This window comes from Alligator mississippiensis, chromosome 7 (genome assembly GCF_030867095.1).
Source record: "Alligator mississippiensis isolate rAllMis1 chromosome 7, rAllMis1, whole genome shotgun sequence".
Classification (NCBI taxonomy): Eukaryota; Metazoa; Chordata; order Crocodylia; family Alligatoridae; genus Alligator; species Alligator mississippiensis.
Genome location: NC_081830.1, coordinates 62,385,677 through 62,408,861, shown reverse-complemented (window position 1 = coordinate 62,408,861; position 23,185 = coordinate 62,385,677). Strand labels below are relative to the sequence as shown.

General features: G+C 39.4%; 1 protein-coding gene across 5 annotated transcripts in view; it reads right to left on the bottom strand.

The window, feature by feature from the left end:
• MED12L (mediator complex subunit 12L) overlaps positions 1 to 23,185 on the bottom strand; it is a 310,161-nt gene that overhangs the window by 49,583 nt on the left and 237,393 nt on the right. For all 5 annotated transcript variants that reach the window (XM_019491778.2, XM_059731035.1, XM_059731036.1 and 2 more), the window contains 13 exons: positions 22,385 to 22,486; positions 20,733 to 20,846; positions 15,350 to 15,549; positions 14,526 to 14,714; positions 14,006 to 14,080; positions 13,691 to 13,881; positions 13,230 to 13,391; positions 9,935 to 10,046; positions 9,118 to 9,207; positions 5,604 to 5,713; positions 4,923 to 5,058; positions 4,281 to 4,442; positions 1,410 to 1,772 (listed from right to left, as the gene is read on the bottom strand). In XM_019491778.2, coding sequence (XP_019347323.1) covers positions 1,410 to 1,772; positions 4,281 to 4,442; positions 4,923 to 5,058; positions 5,604 to 5,713; positions 9,118 to 9,207; positions 9,935 to 10,046; positions 13,230 to 13,391; positions 13,691 to 13,881; positions 14,006 to 14,080; positions 14,526 to 14,714; positions 15,350 to 15,549; positions 20,733 to 20,846; positions 22,385 to 22,486 — 2,006 coding nt within the window. The remainder of the gene's footprint in view (positions 1 to 1,409; positions 1,773 to 4,280; positions 4,443 to 4,922; positions 5,059 to 5,603; positions 5,714 to 9,117; positions 9,208 to 9,934; positions 10,047 to 13,229; positions 13,392 to 13,690; positions 13,882 to 14,005; positions 14,081 to 14,525; positions 14,715 to 15,349; positions 15,550 to 20,732; positions 20,847 to 22,384; positions 22,487 to 23,185) is intronic.

The window sequence follows — 23,185 nt, the reverse complement described above, 5'->3', positions numbered from 1 at the left end:
CCGTGGAAACCACTGTAGGCCTGGCTGCTAGGCTCTGCTGTGGCCACAAAGCCTGCCAGCTGTTAAGGAGATGGATGCAGGGGGGTTCTGGGGCCCTGCACCCCTAGCTGCTGACAGGCAAAACTCGTCACATGGCTGCTTGTGCAACTGCTGCCTCTCATCAGGCAGCAGGACTAAAGATCCCCCATCACTTGCCATCACAGCCCTGGAGGTAATAATTGACCACAGTATAAACATAAGCCAACAGTGCAATGCTATAGCCAGCAGGGCCAACAATACCCTGGCATGCATCAATCAGTTGTCTTTCCTGCTTGGTGCAAGGGGCTGGTTTTGCTGGAGTTGCATCAATTGATGCATGCCAGGGTACTGTTGGCCCTGCTGGCTACAGCATTGCACTGTCGGCTAATGTTCATACTGTGGTCAATTATTACCCCCAAGTCTATGGAGGCACGTAATGGGGGATCTTCAGTCCTACTGCCTGATGAGAAGCAGCAGTTGCGCTGGCTCCCGTGTCACGAGTTTTGCCTGTCAGCAGCTCGGAGTGCAGGGCCCCAGACTCTCCCTGCACCTATCTCCTTGACAGCTGGCAGGCTTTGTGGCCTCATCAAGGGCTAGCAGGCCTGCAGCTTTCACCCTGCTGCAACTTAACACACAGAGTGTCACCCATGTCACAAGTTTTGCTTGTCTGCAGCTTGAGGAACAGTTTCTCCCAAACTCCTACACCTATCTCCTTGGAACTTGGCTGTCTTCATACCAATCCTGCAAGTTTCATCCACATCAGGCCAGAAATGACAAAGTTATAGGCTATTTGACCTTCCCCATTACATCCAACGGGCAAAATGTCGAAAGCTTCGCTGTTTCGACCCTGTTCCAATGGAATAGAACAGAACAGCTATTTCAAATCAAAACAAAATTCGAAATGGAAAACCGTTTAATCGAAATACTGGTCAAAACGGAATGCTGCTGTTTCGCACAGCCCTACTTATGACGTAGTTGCGGCATTTCTATTCGAAAGAGATAGACATGAATAAAAGCCCATATTCCGAATACACCTTGAACTGAGGGACATTTGACAGTGGATCCAAAATATAACAGAGATGATTGTCTAAATCAAACAAAAGACTAGATAGTAAGCATGCATGGGTATGCCTGACAATCCTGATCTAGTCTAGCATGTTTCAGCACATTTCTGTTAATATTCAAGTATTAGTCCATTACAATAACATTTCAGTACATCCATCTACTTGGCAGCTTTATTTGGTAACTTGTATTTTTGTCAAACTTTCACCCTCAACTCTTTTTGGGGCTCAGTCCTGCAGGGTGCCAAGCAACTCGAGAAATCGTGAGAGCATTTAACTCCTTGCAGCAAGAAGCCATTAAGTCAGAGACCTAGACATACAGACACTTACATCAGCTCTTGAATTTGATTTAGTCTTTCTTTTCCTGCCTTTTGATTTCTTTTCATCATCTGTGTTAGGTTTTCCCTGATCTGACAGCTCTGATGATTTTCTTTCTGGTTCCTGAGAGACAGGTGTAGTAGGCTCTTCCTCTTCCTCTTCTGGAGGTAGCAGTAATGGCTCGAGGTAGTAGCTTCTTGGCTTGGGTTTTGGATGCATATGGTATAGCAGAAGATGCTGCTGCTCCTCGTATTTTATTACTTTCCTATCAACACGAACCGTACCAAACCAAGCCCAGGAGAGAGGAGCAGGATTTTTATGTCCCTCAAATAAATCCCAAGGGGACACCTTCTGTTTTGTTGATACCTGAAGGCCCTGTCTCAAAATAAAAGCATATCAACACTCCTAAAGTTACAGGATAACAACCAAGCAACATGAAATACCTGCCATTGTACACCATCATGTATACGTCACTTTTAGGATTTATTTTGTCCAGTACCATAATTATCAAATGCTTATTTGGCTAAAGATTTAATCAGTGTACAAGGCTAGCCCTTGTTAGAATCATGTCATGCTTTCATAGTGGTATAAGCTGATAGCCAGGAAAACTATATAGCACATTTAGAAAATGTGATTATTTTCCAAAATTAATTCCTTATGTTCCATCTGACAAACAAACAAAACAAGTATCAGAGAAAAAAAATAGTCTAAGAAAAAACTGTTAATCAGCAGATTAAAGCATGAATCTAAAACTCTCCCCAACTATTTCTGTACTTTAAATGAATCTGAATAAATGTCAGAACTCCACTGCAGGAAATGCAGTACTAAGGTTGTAAAATAAAAAGCTGCATTGCCCTTGGAAAAAAAAGGCCAGATATTAGTTAAACAAAAACCATACATATGCATGTCTCCATAGTGCAAAGAATCCACAACGTATAATCTAGATATCACTGCCTCTTCTTGCAGCTCTTTCTCTATCTTATAGCAAATAAGTGATAGATCAAAGGAACCATTAAGGATCCCAAGCAAAGTATACTGTTGAAATTGTTTAATCTATACCAACACTGCTGGTATGTCATCCTCATTTCAATGTACCACAACACCTGAAAAAAAGTTATTATTTAAGCTTTTCCACTGCAAAATCTGATTTAGCTGGAAAAACATGCATATTTGTGGTATAAAGCTGGATAGCTTTCTAAGAACTATTAATCTACAGACTGTTGTCTATATTGTTCAGTTTAGAAAGTGTCTGGAGTCACTTAAATCCCCCAAATGTGTTCCTGACATGCCACATCCAGCTGGTATCATTAAAAAATGGGAAGGTTCCTTGTTTTGCCCAAATACATCCAGTTTTCAAGAACAGAATTCCTCACGCTTTCAAGAGCCAAAGTGCTCTTGCTTTGCTTTAGGCAAATGAAAATGCTAGCCTCCTGTTTCTGCAACTTTAGCAATTGTTAAATGTCTACCCTCTTAAACTAGTCTTTTGCTCAGCAGCTAAGCACTTCAGGCAGGGGGCACATGCCATATTTGGGAGCTGCTGTTGAACAGGATGGATAGCTCTGCTCCACAGGGAAAGTTTTGCTCAGAATTAAATGTGGTACCAATAGTCATTCATTATTCCCCTGTTCAATATGCATATCTGGTGGTAGTCAAGACTGCCTCATTTTACAATATAATTTCAACACTAAATAGATTACCAGGGATTGTACACTCTGTGTTTTAGAGTACAGAAGTGCAGCTCCTAGCTGTAACTCAGAATGATTTTCAAAGTGTCCAGAGTTACAAGGTTACCCCAAGCTGCAGCCAGGGTCCCATAGCAACAGCCTCACTGTTTTCAGAATTGGAGGTGGGGGAGTCAGTGGATGAAGCTCATTCTTGGGGTTTCCCAGCTGGTGCTAAAAGGCGGAATAGGTGAATTGGAGCCCCCCTCCCACCTCAGGGGGGCTCCAATACACCTGCCCCACCTCCCAGGTGGGGAGGAGGGCCTAAAAAAACCCAGACTGAACTCCTTCTGTTCCCTTCCCCCCTCCTATTCTGAAAACAGTGACAGGCTGGGAGCTCAGCATACACAAGTTACAAAAGACACTTCATTTTGAAACATTATTATCTGATACCTCATGCAATGAGGGGTCAGATTGATCAGCCATTTTTTAAGCTGTCTGCAGCCATACACTTGTTTGGTCACAACTATAGACTACTTTCTGTGGCCAGATCAAGCAAAAGTTGTCACTTCTGTCTGCACCTCTAGTTTGTAGGGGTTCACAGCAACCTTTTATTCAATATAAATTGCATGGATTCTGCATGCCCAGTTTTGTGCGTATAAGTGAACCCCCAAATAAAGTGAAACAACCAAGAAAAGCAGAATTTCACTTTTCTTGATAGACAAACTATTTAAAACCAGCTATCCAAATTGCAATTAGTAAATTGTTACTTCAAGATGGATAGAGTTTTTGCTGATTGCACGCAAATTTTCATACAGCTCATCTAAATAAGAGTAAACATTGTATGCTTATAAACCATATTTGATATCAGAATAAAAAGCCAGGCATCTTGAAATGAGTTTTTAACAATACTGTTCCATGAAGCTGGTAACCTTCAGTCTACCAAGAGAGCCCAATTCTTTTATTGGCTTTATACCATAACTACAATTTTAGTTATAGCTTAGAAAAAGACAAATTATTTGTCTCTGCTATTTAAAGAATATTCCATTAGAATGGATAAAATTCCAGGAATATAATATACTTCCTTGGAATTACTGCTTAACAGACATATAATACTTCTGTATTCATATGCTCTAATGTTACATAAAATGTTTATTTGACTTTCAGATGCAAGAGAAAGTCATAATAAAAATGACATTATAGAGTAAACATTTACTCTTGCCTGTTTCTTATCTATGGAGTCAAATCCTGCAATTTTGTTTCCCTTCGTGTCAATCAAAGATCCCATTGGTTCACAAGTAATAATGTCACATGTCTGTTTTGGCAAAGGTAGCAGCTGGCGAACTTTGTCAATACTTTCTGAATGCTTGTCTCCTAATTCTTTCTAAAAGAAAAGAGAGAAGTACAAATGTTACAGTGCTTTCACAGTTCCAAGATTAACTCTCTAAATGAATAATTTCCTTTTACTTATACCAAATGTAATTAAATGTTTTAGAGCACAATCTTTCTGCTGTTATAAAATGATTTCTGAGCTTTTTAAAATTTTATTTCAACAACGGGACATAAGTTAAATACTAATTTGAGTCATCTCCAACATAACTAAAAGGGACATAGAACTTGTTTTAGAAATATCCAATTTTGGAAAAATTAAAAATGAATATGCAAAACTCTATACTCTGTCCAGCCCGTATTCCCATTCTTTTAAACTCTCTTCTCCTTCCCACTATTGCTATTGCTGCATTATTGACTCCCCCTTTTTTTTTAATCAGAGAAAACTGAAAACAACCTTGATTTAAGGATTAAGAGATGGGTCCACAATGCAATTCAGGAGAAGCACGGGTTAAAATCACAGGTCCAAACTTACTTTCAACTTTTTCACTAAATTCATGTATGCTCTTTTGTTCTCTTCAGACCCACCCTGGGATGCATTTGATAGATCAGAAGCTAAGGTTCCATTGATCAGAACACCGAGCATATCAAGCACCGTTGTGAATAATTCACTACAAGGGGAAAAAGATAAGTTTGAGGTTGCTTTTTGAGGAGCAATGGTGATACTTCTAGTTAATTACATATTTATCACTTATCAGCATGATTATCAGAAATTCACAAGAATCAGATTATAGCAAAGACTATAAATGTGTTCAAACATGTTTATGGGACCAGATTTTTCAAGCATATTTTATGAATGTACAAATCCAACAGACATGAACAATCCCAAATATACACATGCAGATGAGTGACAAAATAAGTATATAGTCATATCTACGTATATATGAGCCACATTATATAGTGACATCCTGTAAACGTCATGTACATTGTTATTAGCTATTTTGGACTCTGATTTAGGGAAGCACCTAAGCATGAGCTTAAGCACATGCCTGTTTAGAAAATATTTAAAGAGGGACCCTAATACTTGCTTAGTTGCTTTCTTGAACAGAGTGCTTCACCAAGTTATGGTCCTGATTAGTAAAAAGAGCATAAATATGATGTATATATTCTAATCGTTGCAGACATAATAAGTTATTCATAAGTATTACAGACATACTTGTTGGTTTGCATATCAACAGTTCCTGAAGTAATTATCTGAAGAAGCAGAAGGGCCCAGTCTGTAGTCCATTGTGTATTTCTCTGCACAGTGTCAAACATTCCACCCACCTACATGCAAAATAATACAGCAAAGTTCTGTAGACATCTCAGAGTTACATATTTAATATTATGAATACACACTGTTAATACCTACAATGGAGTATTGGTTCCAATTATATTTTTAGATACTCTCTCTCCCAAATAATTTATATGTTATCTTGATAAATTTTCTGGCTCTAAAAATGTGTTTACTTCTGCCCTAAATGTTGCAAATGAATTATAGAAAAGTGCATTAAAATATGTAATAGTTAAGTTCAATAATGTCCAGGTTGTAATAACAGTTTCCAGTTTAAAACTTGAAGCAATACCCACCATAGTCCTTGAAAAGACTCTCAGACTTCCAATGCATTGAATTAAATCATTGCACATGTGTCACTTTTCATTATATCCAAACTTAGGATAAAATGTTTAATGTCGCTATGGTACAATGATAGAAAATATGCAAAACAAGCCATTACTAAGCATCCATTCAGCTGATGACAACTACTCAAAATTAGATTGTCATGGCTGCAACAGGCTCTAACTTCATCAGTGTAACAAAAATGCTCCAGAATCTAGGGCACAATTGCTGTTTTGCGACATTTTTCTGGTCTGTCCAACTCCTTTTCCAATGCTTACATGGTACAAACAGCAGAAATGATCTAGCAAGTGCCCCTGGTGGAACTTACCACAGTGTAGGTCTCACAAAGCTGAACAGAGAAAGTATGTTTCCCTGTTTTATGACAATTCCTATGTGGATGACCTTGACATTTACTTGGTCTTTTTTATTGGTGCATTTCAATTCAAACCAGGTGTGGCTCATAAACACTGTGATGCTGGAACGGATGGAACATCCCACAGGAGCATGGAGGGGCCCCCCAGATGCTCGGCAGCAAACCCAGAAGTACTTCTGGTCCACCTCCAGGTCTGCCAGGCAGCCCCCCCCTCCAGCTCAGCGATCAGCTGCAGGGGGACCTCGGGTGCCCCCGACCCAGGAGGAACAGTTGGTGAGCTGGGGGAGCATGGGGTGGTCTCTCCAGCATGCTTCCCAGCAGACTCAGAAGTGGACCGGAATTGGTTCTGGTCCACTTCCAAGTCTGTTGCCAAGCATGCTGGGTAGCCCCCACGCTCCTGTGGGATGCTCCATCTGCCCCAGTAGCACAGCATTCATGAACCACCTGCTACCTAGAGGTATATAGAAAAAACATTTAAAGCTGTGTCTATGTCTGAATCTTCAAAACTTTCCAAATCTCTCCGAATCGATTCAGATAGATTAAAGTATCTCCTGATTTGATTCAGATTCAGAGATTTGGCCACTGAATCAAGCCAAATCTCCACTGAATCAGATTACCAACCGAAGCTTTGCACAGCCCTAGTTTTCGACCTTTTCTCACTTCCAACCCCCTAAAAAATTTCAAATGGAGGTGCAGACCCTTCTGAATTGTATGTGTGGGTATTCACATACTTTTGATTGATCATAGCCATCTTTCACAAACCCCTTAGGTCCACAGACCACAGGGTGAAAACTACTTCACTAAATCATCACCATTACTGGTACTCGCTCGTCCTCCAGACTCAGAAGTCTCCCTAGTCGTAAGAACCTGCTTCTCTGTTGCATAAAACAAACAAACAGAAAACCCCAGATATATAGCTTCTGAAGACTTAAGACAAAAACTGGTACAAATCTTGGACACACAACCCTTAGGCTTAATTTGGAAAGCAAACAGATTATTCCCTCAATTTAGCAGGCAGATTAGCATAGTGGTAAAAACTGGGAACTCCAACCAAACACCAAGGCCCCAGTGTACTAAGCTAATTTGCATCATCACAGAACCTCACAAGAGAGGTGAGAGATTCTTTAATGGCTAAGACCTACCTGCCCAGAGGAATTTTCCATCTATTGACTCTGTGAAATCCTATGAAATGTGAACTTTCATTTCTACCCATGAGAACTTTTACAATCTTTTCTCCAATGCATGATAAAGGGTGTTTGTGCTAGAAAGCTTGTAATTAAAGATTTTTTTTTGGTAAAAATCTTGTTGGTCTAATAAAAGATATCACCTCTACCATAAGCCCAGATTGCTTTTTCCTCTAAACCAATACAGCTACTATCTGGATACCTAAGCCATGTTTCAAGCAGATAACAAAGATTGTCCCCCATCCCAAAAGGATTGCAATCTGCATAAATTAAACATAAAGAAACAAGGAAGTGCAAGACAATAAAACAATTCAGGTTAGTTTGAAAAGCAGTAATCCTAACACATCAGCTATCTACAAACTTTCTCAAAATTATGGTGGAGGAAAACCAGCTAACTTTTGGTATGAGTCTTTATTTGTTACTTCACTCAGTATGTAGACACAATTCAATCAAAGAAATCTAAATGTTTAAAAGATCCTGGATTCCACAGTTGTTTTCCTGCACTGCAGACTTCTCAGAATCCAGAATTTGTTTACTCTAGGAAGATACTTCAGTATTTCTACAGGCCATTCCTCCAAAAAACTGTCTTCATTTTATTTTGAAATTTTTCTTCTTTCTTTCAAGTGTGTTGCCAAGCAACATCAACCAGACAATCCAGATGCTTTCATTTGCAAACAGACTATTCATATTTAGCACCAGTTATTGTTACTTCTGCTTGCAACTTCCTTGTTTCTAAAAACAGGAAGAGATCTGTAGGTTTGCACAATAAGTCCAGTACCCAACTAACCATGCATTGCCAACATCCATAACATGTGTGCCACTGGTTTCAATGAAAGCAGACCTGTAGATAGCAGGGTTTAGCAGTACTCTTCCTTGCGCTGAAATCTGATGCCTGTCTATATCCAAATGCTCTCTTATTATGGGGCTGCTGCATTTTGGAGTTACGTATTGCTTTCAGCAATCAACTGCTCTTCTGAGCTAAATATTTATTGGAAGTTGTATTGAAATTAAACAAAACAGCTGCTTCAACTCCTGCTTTTGGATAAATGTTTACGTTAGAAATCCTGTGGTTGAAATTGTCAAAGCTGAGTAGCAGATTTAACCAAACAGCTGCCAATGACAAGTGAACTTTGAAAATCTGAGCCATAATGAGTGCCTGGTTCTGAAAAATCCTCTATGATTTATTATTAACATATACTGGGCAGTTTGTGAGTATGCATGATGGCTTTCAACTTCCAGGAAAAAATGGCACATTTGTAATAAGCTCTAGTGATACTGCAGGGAGAGGAGAAAAGGCAAGAAGAAAGGAAAAGGAGAAAAGGGATGAACCTGTTAGATACGGATTTTGCAGTGGAAGCTGCTCAGACAAACACACAATGAAACAGCATTGAAGGCTCTTGAATATCCTTTCTTTTGCCTCATACAATCAACTCCAAAGTCATTTTTAACAATGGCTGTTTTCAAGCTTAGGTAATATAAAAAGCAAGGAAAAAATGTATAAACACATTTTTCTTACCAAATTAAGACGTAGTTGTAAGGCTTCATGCATCATCTGCCTAGCTTTAACATCATCCTGATATCGTTCTTCCCTCCAGTTACTTAGGATCTAAGAATAACAGTTTGATTAAAAGTCATGTTTCCCTCTTTAAAAGTAAAATATTTCTGATCATTTCTTGATAAATTATTATATTTAAAGAACCATGGAAGAAGTCTCATTTTTCATCTTCATGCCTCTGCCAAGTTTGGGTTTGATCATTTATTTACCCATTTAATTTACTTAATCCTACCAAAGAACTGGAATCAATACAATATTTTTTCCACTTCAATGCTTTTGTGTGGTTCTATCAAAAAGAAAAAGGAGGGGTTTTTGATGCATCTGCTAACAGAATCCTTTCCTTCAAACATTATAGCAAATTATTCACCAAGGGCTAAATACACAGTTCTTTGACTGTGGTTGCCGCTCCTTTGTTCCACGCCACTGGACAGTCTAATGTCAACAAAGATGGAATGCTGGAATTCAGGGTAAGTCAGAATATAGTTGGAAAAGGGAGAAGGGGCCAGGTGGCAACAGTGGAAATGGAAGGAAATGAAATAAGGATGGGGAACATAGCAGTGGATTGTACCTGGGATAGACATGAATATGGAAGAAAATTATTGTTATTAATTTGTACAGTAGTAGCACCTGAAAACTGATTCTTCTCTGATGGATTTCAGAAAAGAATTGCTATGTTGATCCATTAGCATTCCCTCAGTTTGGCACTACCTAGTGCACATGAAACTGATGGCAACAAAAAACAATGAAGAGGCCTCAGTGTTTGTATGTATGTTTTTACCTGATTAACTTGGTTTTGCAGTGATGTTAGAAGCCCTTCCCGTTGTTCATCCTGTCCCTTAAGGCATGTAAGTACCAAAGAAAGGAAAGGTTGCTGACTCAACAGAGACATGCTTTGAAAGAGACAAATGCATAAGATTGAATTAGTGAGGTTATTTTGATACTTCCTGTCTCCACTGCCTTCCTTCCTTTCGTCTAATTTCCACTAGAAATACTGCTGCTCTCAGGGCTTCTTGAATTCCTGAACTAGAAAAATACGTTAAGTGGACAGAATAGAGAATGTAACCATAAATGGATAAAACCTGAAGTCTTTAATTACAAACTCAGGTTATGAACAGCCATAACTGTTTAGCCATTTAGTCAATGAAGAATTCATAATGTGCAGCACCTTGTTAAAAGATACATACACCTTACGCAGCAAGGGAAGAAAAGAGTGGTTTTTAATTGATGACAATTTTAACTGAAATCCTAATGAAGACAAGGCACTCAAGAGTTCCAATCCATCCATGCTGGTGGGACAAAGGAAATATCAGGCTCTCCCCATATAATATGGACTGAAACTACAAACTTCTTGTTTCCTCTAAGATTAGTTAACATTAAAAAAAAAGGGGTTTGTTGGGTTTTTTGGAGGGCTAGTAAAGACAAGTTGCAATAACAACTCATTACAGGAGACATGTTCTGCGCAGGATGTGGTCAACTGATAAAACTTTGAGGGATAAATTTACAAATATGTGGCACACAAAGAAGTAAAATAAATGTTAACCAAGGCTTTGCTGTAAGTTAACAGCCTATTCAGGAAATTATATTAATAGTGCATTCGCTACATAGCACTCGCTGAAAACTCTGCACAACACTCAGCACTGTGACACAAATACACACATATCTAGTACCTCTAGTAAAAGCATACATTTCAACAGGATTTTTTTAAATTTGGCATTCAACTCTTTATCTTAAAATGTAGGGGATTCTAAGAGTTGGCAAAATCCCAAAGTCATGTAAAATTCACAACGCAGAAAATCTCTTCTTCTGAAAACCAAAGTTACTGTGGTTTTTCCAGATTTGTGACTTTAGGAGCAGCACTATGAAGATCCCATTTATTCTTTTTAGTGATGCATCGACACACTGGTCCCATATTGGTTTGGCACCAAAATAAGGAAAATTCACAACAACAGCAATTTTTTTTGACTGATGTGGCCGATAATATTGTTAATAAAAGTCTGCGCATGCACGCAGCCACAGCACAGCATGCAGGTGGCCAGGGGGACGGGGGGGAGATCGAGGCCCTCTGTGGTGAGGGAGGGAGTCGGACTGGGGCAGGCACTGTACACCTGGGGTGGAGCATGGGATGGAGCTGTAAGCAGCAAATCCGCGGGGCATGGGGAGTGGCAGCTCACACCACTGCACACACCTCAGGAAGGCATGGGAGGCATGTGCCTTTGGATCTGTGCAAGGGCGGGCTGCCACTGTTGGCTGGGGCCAGGGTGGCACTGAGATCTTCTCAGTGGGAGGCTGGGCTGGGCTGGGCTGGGCTGGGCTGAGCTGCACTCAGGGCAGGCGGTAGTAGTGCTGGTGGGGGGGGGCCTGGGAACTGCAGTCATCCCAAAATTCACCATAGCCTCCCCATAGCTCCCCTTCCCAGAGTTGCCAACCCCAAAAGCAGCCCTGGCCTGGCCCCCACACTAGGAAGAGCCCAGTGCTGCCCCCGGCCCCAGCCAACAGCAGCAGCCCACCTTCACCCCATGCAGATCTGGGGGCACATGCCCCCCATACCCTCCTGGGGTGCACAGGGAAGCCACCCCCCATGTCCCCCAAACAAGCCACTTGTGGCTCTGTCCCATACCCTGCCCCAGCTGTGCAGCGCCTACTCCTACCCCAGCTCCACTCCCTCCCCACCACTGAGGGGGCCTCAATCAGCCCCCACCACACTCCTTCCCTCCCCTCTGCCCCTTCCCCCCACTATAGCAGTCGGACCTGCCCAGCTGCATATCAATCAGATTGGTATCGTCCAATATGACTCATTAAAAAAAAAAAATCGGCCATTGATATCAGCCCAAAAAATCTCTATCGGTGCACCCCTAATTCTTTTAATAACTTCCATTAAGAAATTTTCTCAGTTGACAAATCAAAAGATTAGTGCTGTAAGAACTACTGTTGCTATCAAGTAGAATCTGAAACCAAGCTGTAATCCCTTCCCCACCCCACTTCTTATGCCCTCCCTTCTCTTCGCTAGTAAGAAAGATTCTCCAGATGAGAATTTTTCTGATGATTATGTGAATGGAATACAAGGTAAAATTGAAAGGAGTTCATTCCTCTTCCATAGTGCCGTTGATTCTGCTGAACTAACACGAGTAAAACTTTTTTTTAATCAAACATCCAAATAAAAAAGTAAATCTGTTGGGTTATAGCTTCTTCTTAAATACTTCCAGTTCTGCCTGTATGTGGAAGGAACTTCAGAATTCCTGAGTTTGGACAAGATGACTATTGAAAAAGAAGAAGGTTATATTTTTCAAACTAGGAAACTCTTATGGGAAGAAAGACTCTGTTATCAAAGAGTGGGTTTGATATGAGCCAAAGTAGAATCTTTTTATTAAGAGAGAAGATTGGCAAGTGGTAGCAAATTACTTAAACTAAGAGCCAGGGAAAATGGAAAAGTGCTGAGATGAATTCCTGTTATTCAACACCAACTGCTAAGTATGTCAGTACATATTTCTCTCTCTATTCAATTAAAGATAGGTAAAAAATTATAGCTGAATTGGAATGGGAACTAGCTTGAGAACAGGGAACTTCTCCCTGGAACAGCTACATAAGAGGAGAGGTTATGTATCTGAAAATAAAGAACCTTACTATTTACAGTAATTCAAATATTAATGGCAAGGAAGTAAAAGGGAACAGTTCAGATATTGGAATAAGGTTATTAGTTATTCTTAGGCAAAAATGGCAAGTTAATTGAAGTCACACCTACATGGGTACTTGACCAGGATACTGCCCGATGCAATATTTTCATAGTAATTCATAATGACATAAGTATTTTCTGCTAGCACAAGGTGAGAGGGGGCAGATCTGATTCTGTGCATTGGATATTTATCCATTTTACATCCTGTTATTATCAAAAAATTTAATTAGCTGAATACTGAACATCTACCAGAAGATGAGCTAAAACAGTAAAATTGCACATGCAAACAGGTTCTGAACCCTACCTAGTCTGGGGAGTTGCAACATGAAGACCTGACCAATGAGTTCTGACAACTCTAAAAGAAAAAGTCTCCCTGGTACAATTCTCCTTTCAACGTTCTTACCTCTTTTGCTTCTGTCTGTCTCGTTCCTTTTTTGAGGATGATCCCAAATGCTGACCTTTCTCTAGCTCTTCTCCAGCTGCTTTCAACACTCTACCTTGAACTGAGGTAGGTAGTTTTGCAATCAGGGGAGCCACCAACCATACTCCTCGACGTTCAGAGGAACTAAAAGCAGAACAAACTTATTTCATTGAAAACAATCCATCTAAGCTTGACACCATTATCTGCTATTTTAAAGACTGAATTGATACACTAATGGCATAGATTTTCTGCAATAGATGGCATGAGCTAAAATTATGATTACAGGATAACAATAATATTTATTAAGCACAACTGTACAGCAGGAACTTTCAGGAAATTAACTTTCCTTAATGGTCCTAGTTCAAACACAAAAAGCTTATGCATAGCATGCATAATTAACCATCATATTGCTTAAGGTAATTAAAAAGGTGGCAGAAAAATACCTTAAGAATGTCTTTTTACCATTCTGTCTTGTATTACTTGTGTCAGCATTTCCAACAGAGTTTGGATTGAAGAGGCCTATACCAGAGTTAGAAGAGTTATTGTTTAGATCAGCGGATTGCTGAAACACTTCTATTGTCGCCTTTGCAATATTATCCAACAAGCTGTTCATTTCAGCCACAGACCCAGAACCCTACAGTAAAACATAAGTAAACTAGCATATTCATGGTATGTTTGTTCATAAGCTAGGTTAAAATGTACATACTTCATTTCATTAAATATTTATATAAGTATATTTTTAAAAAGCAAATACTCACAGGCTCTTTCATGCACTGTTTGATCATCAGCTGTAGTTCCAACCAAGACTGCCTGAGAGTCCATTGATCTAAGTTCTAGGTGAAATCAATAAAAGGAAAAATGGTTGTGTCAAGTGTTTGCAGTATTGCTTTTAAAATATGGAAATTGTTAATTGAGTAGGCTGGACTGGCAGAGCAAACATTTGAAGATTATCACACTATTACTGTGGAATAAGTCCTTGGAACATTAAATATTCCTGAAGACAAGGGGGTGGGGGTAGGAATCTTTTGGGTACAAAAGTGCCCTTCTTCAGGTCTGGGAAATAAGTTTTCAGGCACTAAGAAGTTTCTTGCCCAGAAGGAACAAAAAGGGCCCATTATCACAGGATGGGTATGCTCTGTCCTCTCCTGTAAATACTATAGCTTGAACTGGGTTTTTTAATTCTACCTCTTCCTTTACCCCTTGCAACACTTGGGGGGGGGGGCAGAGAGGGGGAGAAGGGAGGAAAAACAGAGATGGAATTGTTTTACATCGTAGTACCTGAAGTATGCGCTTGATGTGCTGCCTTTGAGGATTGTCACCCTCTGTGCATTCTTTAATCCCGTGAGGATAACAAATAAGTTGCAGTAGTTTTTGCGCTTGCTTATTTGAGAGAACAGGGTCGAGTATAAGATCTTTGTCTGTACATAACCTCTCAGGTTCTTTTAAGCAGTGTTCTCCCACCCATTCCTGTAAGCAATCAAACAGTTGGCCTTATAATGCAACTATCAGCAGAAAGTTAACTTTTTAACAAATGCAAGGCGAACAAAAAAATTATCCATATGCAAATGGGCATAAAGGGAAAATTAGTTACAAACATATAAAGTTTCATCTTATTCTTTAATTTATAATGCTCAAAACGATGACGTTATCTACTCTTTTTCTGAAGATTAGTTTCCTAAAAACTCTAAAACCAGCTCAATAAATTATGATACTGCCAGGAGATGTCCACACTTAGTAGAAGTACCTTCTACCACACAATTTGTGAAGCAGCACTGGAACTTCCGAGGCAAGGTCTATTATTTCAGTATCAGAAGGGTTGGGTGATAAATTCATGTGGGGAAACCATTCCCCAGAGTGTAGGGATCCACTAATGATGACAGGCTGAATTTATCCTCTATCTATAGGACTCTACCCAACCTTTTTTTTTTTTCCCTTTCCAAGTCATCTCTGCTTCAAGACAATGAACACAAGGGAAAATTCCTTCAAATACTCGGGTACATCCTCAAACACTCTTTTGCATGTAATCAACAACATCCATCAGATTTTTGCCAAAAAGAAATGTGGTCTATTAAGAAAGCTAGAAGCAAAATTTTACAAATTACCTGCTGACAAATAGTTCTTAGCACATATCTAGCATATTCACTTAGACTAGCAGTTTCGATTGAAATAGCTTTTCCACATGATGTCAATGTGTGGGAGGCACCCCAAATTTCATCATCATCAAGGTCATCTAATAAACCTCTCATACTGAAGTCTTCATTCTTCAAGGAGTTGATACTGCTGCTGCCAATTTCAGCATCACCTGTACAACAGAAGCAGAGGTGTACAATATGAGTACCTTATAGAAATCTTGATGTTTCTAGTTAGAGCATTCACTATTTGGAGAAATACACTAACTGAGCAACAATTCAAGAATGAGGTCTGTGTACAGACAAACTAGTACAGGAGCAGTGGACACAATGGCTTGCAGAAAATTACAGTCTTTGAAAACAGTATTTTAAAATTATTTTAAAAGTATCTTGCAAACTGATCAAATATAAAATGGCAACATACTCCGCCCCAGTAAAAGGTATGTGTGTATGGAACTCGTTTGGCTGTAAAGATAAGGAAAATTTGAGTTACTCACCATTCTAGGTGTCCCTTTTCCAAGTCTTCTCTCTTACTCTGACTTATTAACTCTCCATAGATCAAGAGACAAGTTTTGACTGGTGGTCCCCTTAGCCCACCTTACTATGAACTTCTTGACAAGAGAGATTTATTTCCCTGGGAATGGAAAAGGGCAATGCATGCTGAGGGAGCCCTGTTTGAAAGGGCAAACATTGAATATCCCATCCTTTCTGCAAATTATCGGCACAACTGCATTAACCTGATTTGACTGTTTAGTCAGTAGGAACAGAGACAGAGAAAATTTAGATGTTTCAGATAGGAGGCCAAGAAAATATTTTCATAATGACTTATATTGAAATGTGAACTAATTTGAAAGTCTGAATGAAGGAAGTTGTCTTGAAAAATTAGATTCTTAACGATGGGAAATACTGGACGTAATTTCAAAGCCCTTGTGGAACCTGTCTATGCTGTGCATCATCCATGAGGAAGGTATGTGTCTCTATGACAATTTTAAGTGGGATTCTAGAATTAAGAATACTTCTTTGCTGAACTTAAGTGACTCACTACCTCCAACCTTACCATCAACAACTAACACTGAACAGGAAGTATATAGAACTGACCCACTTACAGTGCACATGAACAAATATGCTATAAACCAGTCTCACCAAGTCTATCTCTATTTTAAATTGTCATTCAGTAACATGTCCATTTCTGTGTCATCTTCCATGGTTAAGAGTGCCTTGTCTATGTGGTCTACGCCATTTAACCTTTTTTTTTCCTTTTTTAAAGGAACTATTTTATTTTGTAACTATGTCGAGGAACAGAAGTTATACATAAACCGGTTTAAGTGATCTGAAACTGTTTTAAACCTGTAACAACAGAAGTTCAGTGCACATAAACCAGTTTCAAAATGGCCAAAACTGATTTAAGATACACCTGGTTGAATGTAGTATCAAACTTAACTGAGCTGGGTCAAACCAGTTTATGGAACTTCTATCCTAAACCCCTTCCCTGTTCAAGTTAAAATCACAGCCCTCCACCATCCCAGCATTTTGCAGCCCTGGGCTGGGCTAGGCTGGGCTGTGCTCTGCTCCAGAGAGCAGGGCTGGCACTGCCCCTCTGCTCCCTAGCTGGAGCAGTGAGGCTGGCTTACAAGGGGTGTGGGGTGGGGGTGGGGAGGAAGGCAAGCCTGGCTGGGGATGCAGCCCAGTCTGCAAGGGGGAGAAGGGGGGACTGTTCCCCAAGGTAAATGCTGGCTGGGATCTGGGGCCAGGGAAGGGGGTTAAACACCCCTTCCCCCACTCAAAACTTACTGCTGGCTGTAACTGTGGACTACAAATCCCAGAGGCACCTGGATGCAGGAAAAGGAACTGATGAGCAACCCTGCAGAGTGCTGCTGTTGGGGGCAACAGGAAGTGGAAGTGAACACAGAGCCAGAAAGCTATGCTGTAGCGCCGCACCCCACCCCACCCAGGCTTCTAGCCTGAGCCACTGCAGGCATGTGTCTGTATTTCCTGAATCAAAGATAATCTATGCTCACTTTTGTTTCAATTTAATCTGTGCAATTTAGACTACCCTGCAAAGCCTGAATCAATTCAGCCTTGAGCTTTTTGACTGTCTGTATCTAGCCTATAGGGTTAGCAACAGAAATTACACATAAACGGTCTAAGTGATCAGAAACTGATTTAAACATGTAATGGAACAGAAGCTCAATACAAATAAACCTGTTTCAAAATGGCTAAAACTGGTTTAAAATAAACCTGGTCGAATGCAGTATCAGACTTAACCGATTTGGGTCAAACCGGTTTATGAAAATTCTATCCCAGACCCCTTCCTGGTTCAAGTTAAATCACAATCCCCCAGCATCCCAGTATTTTGCAGCCCTGGCCTGGGTTGTGCTGTCTGCTCCAGCAGAGAAGGGTCAGAGGGTAGGGGAGGAAGGCAGGAACTGACCCCTCCCCCCCTGCAGCCCATGACAAACCCCTGCTGGGTTCTGGGGTCAGGGAGGGGGGTTAAATCCCTCTTCTGTTGAGTACAGAGCTGCCTTGCCCTGCTAAATTTACTGCCAGCTGTGACTGGGCTACAAATCCCAGAGGTACCTGAAAGAAACCTTGTAGAGTCCAGCTGCTGTGATTCTGGACTGCAAATCCCAGAGACCTCAGGGGCAGCAGGAAAAGGAAGTGAACACACAGTCCATGCTGGCTACATGTCAGACACCCATGCTTAGCACCCCCTGGCTTCTGGCCTGAGCCACTGCAGGCATGTGGCTGCATTTCCTGAATTAACAATGAATGTCTATCAAGTTGTTTCTCAGTTTAATCTCTGCAGTTTAGACTAACATACAAAGACTGACTTGATTTAGCCTCAAGCTTTTTGACTGTCTGTACTTAGCCTAACAGGATACTTATCCTAGTTCTTCTACCATTCTTTCCAACTGTGCAGTAACTCCAGTATGCATAGTAACAAAGTTGCTAATACAGAAACGGCTCTAGGCTGCTTGCTACTGCTATTTTTTTTTTACCAGGGCATCTACATTTATTAACAGCAGATCCATTCAATGCAGTGCTTAAGATGACAGTGGCTGCTGTCAGTCTGCCTGGTATCATATATAGGAGGCAGCAAACTTTGGAAATTTTAAGAAAAATGTTCCACTATCTAGATAGTTCATTTCACTTGACCAAATACTCATAGTTTGTATTACTTTTGCCATCAGCCAGCCCATTCCGTGGACAAACTGGGCAATTGTCCAGGATAACAAAATTGCAGTGGTGCTATTTGTAGATCTGATTAGTGATTATCAGACGGTGAGCTGTCAGTGAAGATAGTTATGTAAAAATGTAGGGGAAAGGATAATGAAATTGTGTGGGCTAATTCTGCATATCATTCTTTACACCAGCTTCACATACATTTCTAACATTTTTACACATATAACAAACCACAGAACCATGTTTGAAGTATTATCTTTTAACAATAATATTTTTGCTAACTTTTATTAGAAAAGATCAACTTTAACAAACTTGAACTGGACTAAAGGACAGAAAAAACGAAGCAAGCATCTTGGAAAGAATAAGTACAGGGTTTAAAAAACAAAACAAACCCAACTCTCCATATGCCTAAACCAAAATTAAAGGGAACTAGTGTGTTAAAAAGCCATTGGGTCCAAAGTTTGAGATGTTTACATTGTGTATACTCTACTACATCCAAGCCAAATACCCGTGAAAGTCAATGGCCTTATGGTTTGACAGATTACAATTACATGTAATTACCAGAGATCACAAAAGAAATATTGCTTTAAACTCTGGCTCTTGGGCCCATCGTCTGCTCAGTATAATCCAATTTACAGCAGATTACCTTGGCACAAAAAAAAAAAAAGATATTAAAAGCACATGGTATGACATAAAATACAGGCAACAACAAATAGGCTTGAACCTGGGTCCCTTGTGTACCAATACCATATATACACAAATGTGACGTGCATTTCAGAATGATATAGCATACAAAGGAAACCGAGCCACACAAATGATGAAAATTTAGAAAAAGAAAAAAGACAATAGCTAAGCTAAAGCCATCTGAAGACGCTGCATCAGGACTTGTATAGTGACAACCAAAATATGCTCTTACTTCAATTCACTATACAACTATGCCTTTCGTTGCAGAGAAATCTTATGTTTTCTTGAATTTCTGAAATTGCATATTTGGAATAAAACCCCACCTGATATAGTATGTTTGATGCTTTTCTTAATTGGTTGCAATTTTAAAATTAATTTATCTGAAATAAGAGTTTAAAAGTAGGCAAAAGAATTGTTCACTTTTTTTTTTTTTTTTTTTTTTTAAATCTACCCAGGTTAGATCTACTCTGGAGAAATTTTGTTACTTAGATCAGTGTTCTTCAAACTGTACCTAGAGAACATGCAAAAAGAAGGAATAGAAAAACTGAAGAGAAAGGGGAAATATAAATGGAAGAAATGACAAAAAAGATGAAGAAAAACTCTACAATGCCTCTGAGATTGTTGGAGAGGTTACACTGTGGTTGACATAAAGCGTTTCTTTTTTATGGATCCATAAGACAGTCATAGGGGTAACACAATAGTATGATGAACTTGAAAAGAAATTATGACCCACTACATTTAACAACCACTGATTTAGAGACTCATTTGCCTTTTTAATCAGTACAGCTTTCACCACTGTAACTGTGGATGCAGTAATACCAGTCTATGCTCTTTTATGACCCTGAAGCTGTGTTCATGCAAGGATGATTTAATTACAGTGGTAAGCTTAAGCTACAAAAAACTTTCTAGTAGACTAGCTCAAAGCACACAAAAGCTCCAGTTCAGCTTAAGTCAATTGAAGAATTAGGAAAAGCACATATGTCTGATGCAAACATAGTTAGTGGGCTCTCTCCTCTTGAACATGTTTCTCATGGTTTTCAAGACTTTTCAGAAGTTCTGCAGTTATTAGGATTGAGATCCAAAACACAGAAATATGGGCATATGTGAAGTTTAGGAGTTGAGTCCAAGATATTTCTCATACAAACAACTTACACATTTTTGAGAGAGACTAATATCAGCTTGAAATGTAACGTGACTTTCTGAAAGGAAAAGTCAGAATGTGAAAGAGCCACACCTGCTTCAAGCAACATGTATAGGGGGGCTGACTCACCAGAGAAAACTTCAGTCTCTTGACCTGTGGATTGGAAGACATTCATCTGTGCCACGGAGGCACAGGAAGAACATATATTTCTCTTTAAGCAAATGCTTCAAATTGAGGTTGGGGTTTTCCATCTACAGGAGCACTCTCAAGAACATGAATAAAGCTACTCTTCTTTTCACCCATTTTAAATTGAAAAAACTTTATGCATGATGCTCTGAATGATCTTACCAAGCATTAAAATTGCTTTTAGGACAGCAAACACAGCTCCCACTTCTATGCTGTTGTGAGCAGCAGTTAAGAGGTGACGGTCACAAGAAGAGCGAATGCCTGGGAATGACTTCCCTAAAGAAGGAGAAAGAAATACATGCATATAAAACAAGATAACCATATTCTTTACCAGAAAAGATCTTGTGTAAGAACTTAGCCACTTAGAACAGATGGACACGCATATACAATGTACTGGGGATTAGTTAGAATCAACTAATTAAAACTGACCTACGTAGTGCACTAAGTTCAAAACCACCTATGCTAATTAAAATGCTAGTAAAATAGGGTCCTGAACCTGCTATTGGAGGATGGCCCCAAGTATGCATCCAAAACCAATACACTTAAATAACTGAATTAACTTATCAAGGAGAGTGGAGTCTCTCCTGGTTTTGAATGTGAAAGTTCCTGATATTTCTTCTTTCACTTGCCACTCCTCAACCTTCTCAAAAAGGTATTAAATGTAGCAAAGCACATGACATTTCCTGTTGCACAGTTTAGTCTGATTTAACACAGCTGAAGTAAGCCTGAGTCTTCCAAATTCCAAGGACAGGAGGGTTCAGACCCAAAGTCAGGAAAAGGGAAGATGATGATTCCATGCATACGTTTACATGTTAAATGCCTGCCCAACTTAAAAAAATGTGCATGATATAACAAAAATAATTCTTTCCTGGTATATTACATCCACGTGTATATCTAAAGTAGCTTATGGTCACGTAATGAGTCTGCTATTCAAATTATGATATTTTATACAGTTCTGACTGGTTTGGTTTGAAAACAGAAGCTAGATTATATTGTTCCTGCTTCCAGAATGCATACATATATTTTTAAAAGGAAGTTGCTGATACAAATGTTTAAGATTTAAAAATATTTGCTTTAATTTGTTTTACTGGCCTGGGAATATTCTTGTGAAAACTCATTGGCATATTTGGGAAACACCACATAGGGTGGGATACTTGTCACATATTCTTTAGCAGAAGATTTACTCTTCAGAATGAAAAGCCAAAAAGTAAAAAATTTCCTTCAGTTTTGTCCTCACTTAAGTACACAATCATTATACTTGAACTGAATGTTTTTTAAAAACTTACTGTGAACATGTCTGCAATTCACAGGATGAGCATGTCAACAATTCTAGGTTGACAGGGATATATATGTAGATACTCAGCTGCCCTGCAAGTAGTTTCAGCAAATACTATCTGCAGTGAAATTTTTCAGTCTTCATAAAAAATCAGTTTTAAACCCACTTAGTGAACTATTTGGCCAAATGAACTGGAAGATTATATATCATATTATACTGCTGAGCTGTTTAAATGTCAATAGGTAATAATATTTGCGTATATGCAATTATCAAATTTAAAGTAAAACAAATGTGAAAGACAATCACCGCTTACTTTCTACAGAAATGCTATATTCCACAACAGAATTCCATTCAGGAAAACTATTGGTTTATTCACTACCATCCCATTCTTTGGCCTCTGCTTCTTTTAACTAGTAACACCTACAATTTTTAAACACATGTGTGGAAAGAAAAACATTTAGATCTGAAGCAGACAGCCTATGCAGAAGTCTCCAAATTCAGTTTGTGAAGTAAAAAGAGCATGTAGCTATTAACTTACCTGTTGCTTGTGAAAACAGGTAGACCTGGGGTGTTCTAAAAAGATGAAGCAGAAGTCGACAAGTCATTCTTGCCCCAGGTTCAGCATCTGGATCCCCACAAGCTACGGAAAATAGGATACTGAAATAAGGTCCTCCACCCCACTATCTTACAAATCAAACACACAATTCACTGGAAGATCCAGAAGAAAAACTTATCTTGCATGGTCATATTTTAAATGCAACTGGAGCATCTCATTTGATGGAGTTATCATTTATAGGCCTTGCAAAATGTTTATGTCAGGTTTTTTGAAGGAACAAATATATGTAGGTTTGATGGATAGGGATAGTGAGGTGACTGCAAATATGCAGCATGTACTTTATTAATGAAAATAATTTGATGGCTGGAAAAGCAAAAGAAGTAATGGTCAAATGAGAGCAGAAAAGAAGACATGAAGGGTGAAGCTGGCACAGGGTATTTAAAACAAGGAGAAGAAGGACAGACCTGAGATCAAAGGGGAGAGAAAGTCAGTGGAAGAATTCCAAAGAGTTTGTGATGTGGATGAGGAAGAGGGTTGTATTCAATGAACTGCAAATGGAGGAGGTAGGGGGTACAGAGGCAATGACGACCTATGGAAAGTGTATATAATGGAGACTGCAAGTAAACAAGGCACAGATGAACTTATTGAGCTGTGAGAGCTGAAAAAAAGGTTGGATTTTTGATGAGAAGAACTGAAAGAATTTCACAATTATCTGAATGTGTTGCGCATGTAGGAGACAGTAGGTTGGATGATAGGAAGAAAAAGTGGAATGCACTTGATATG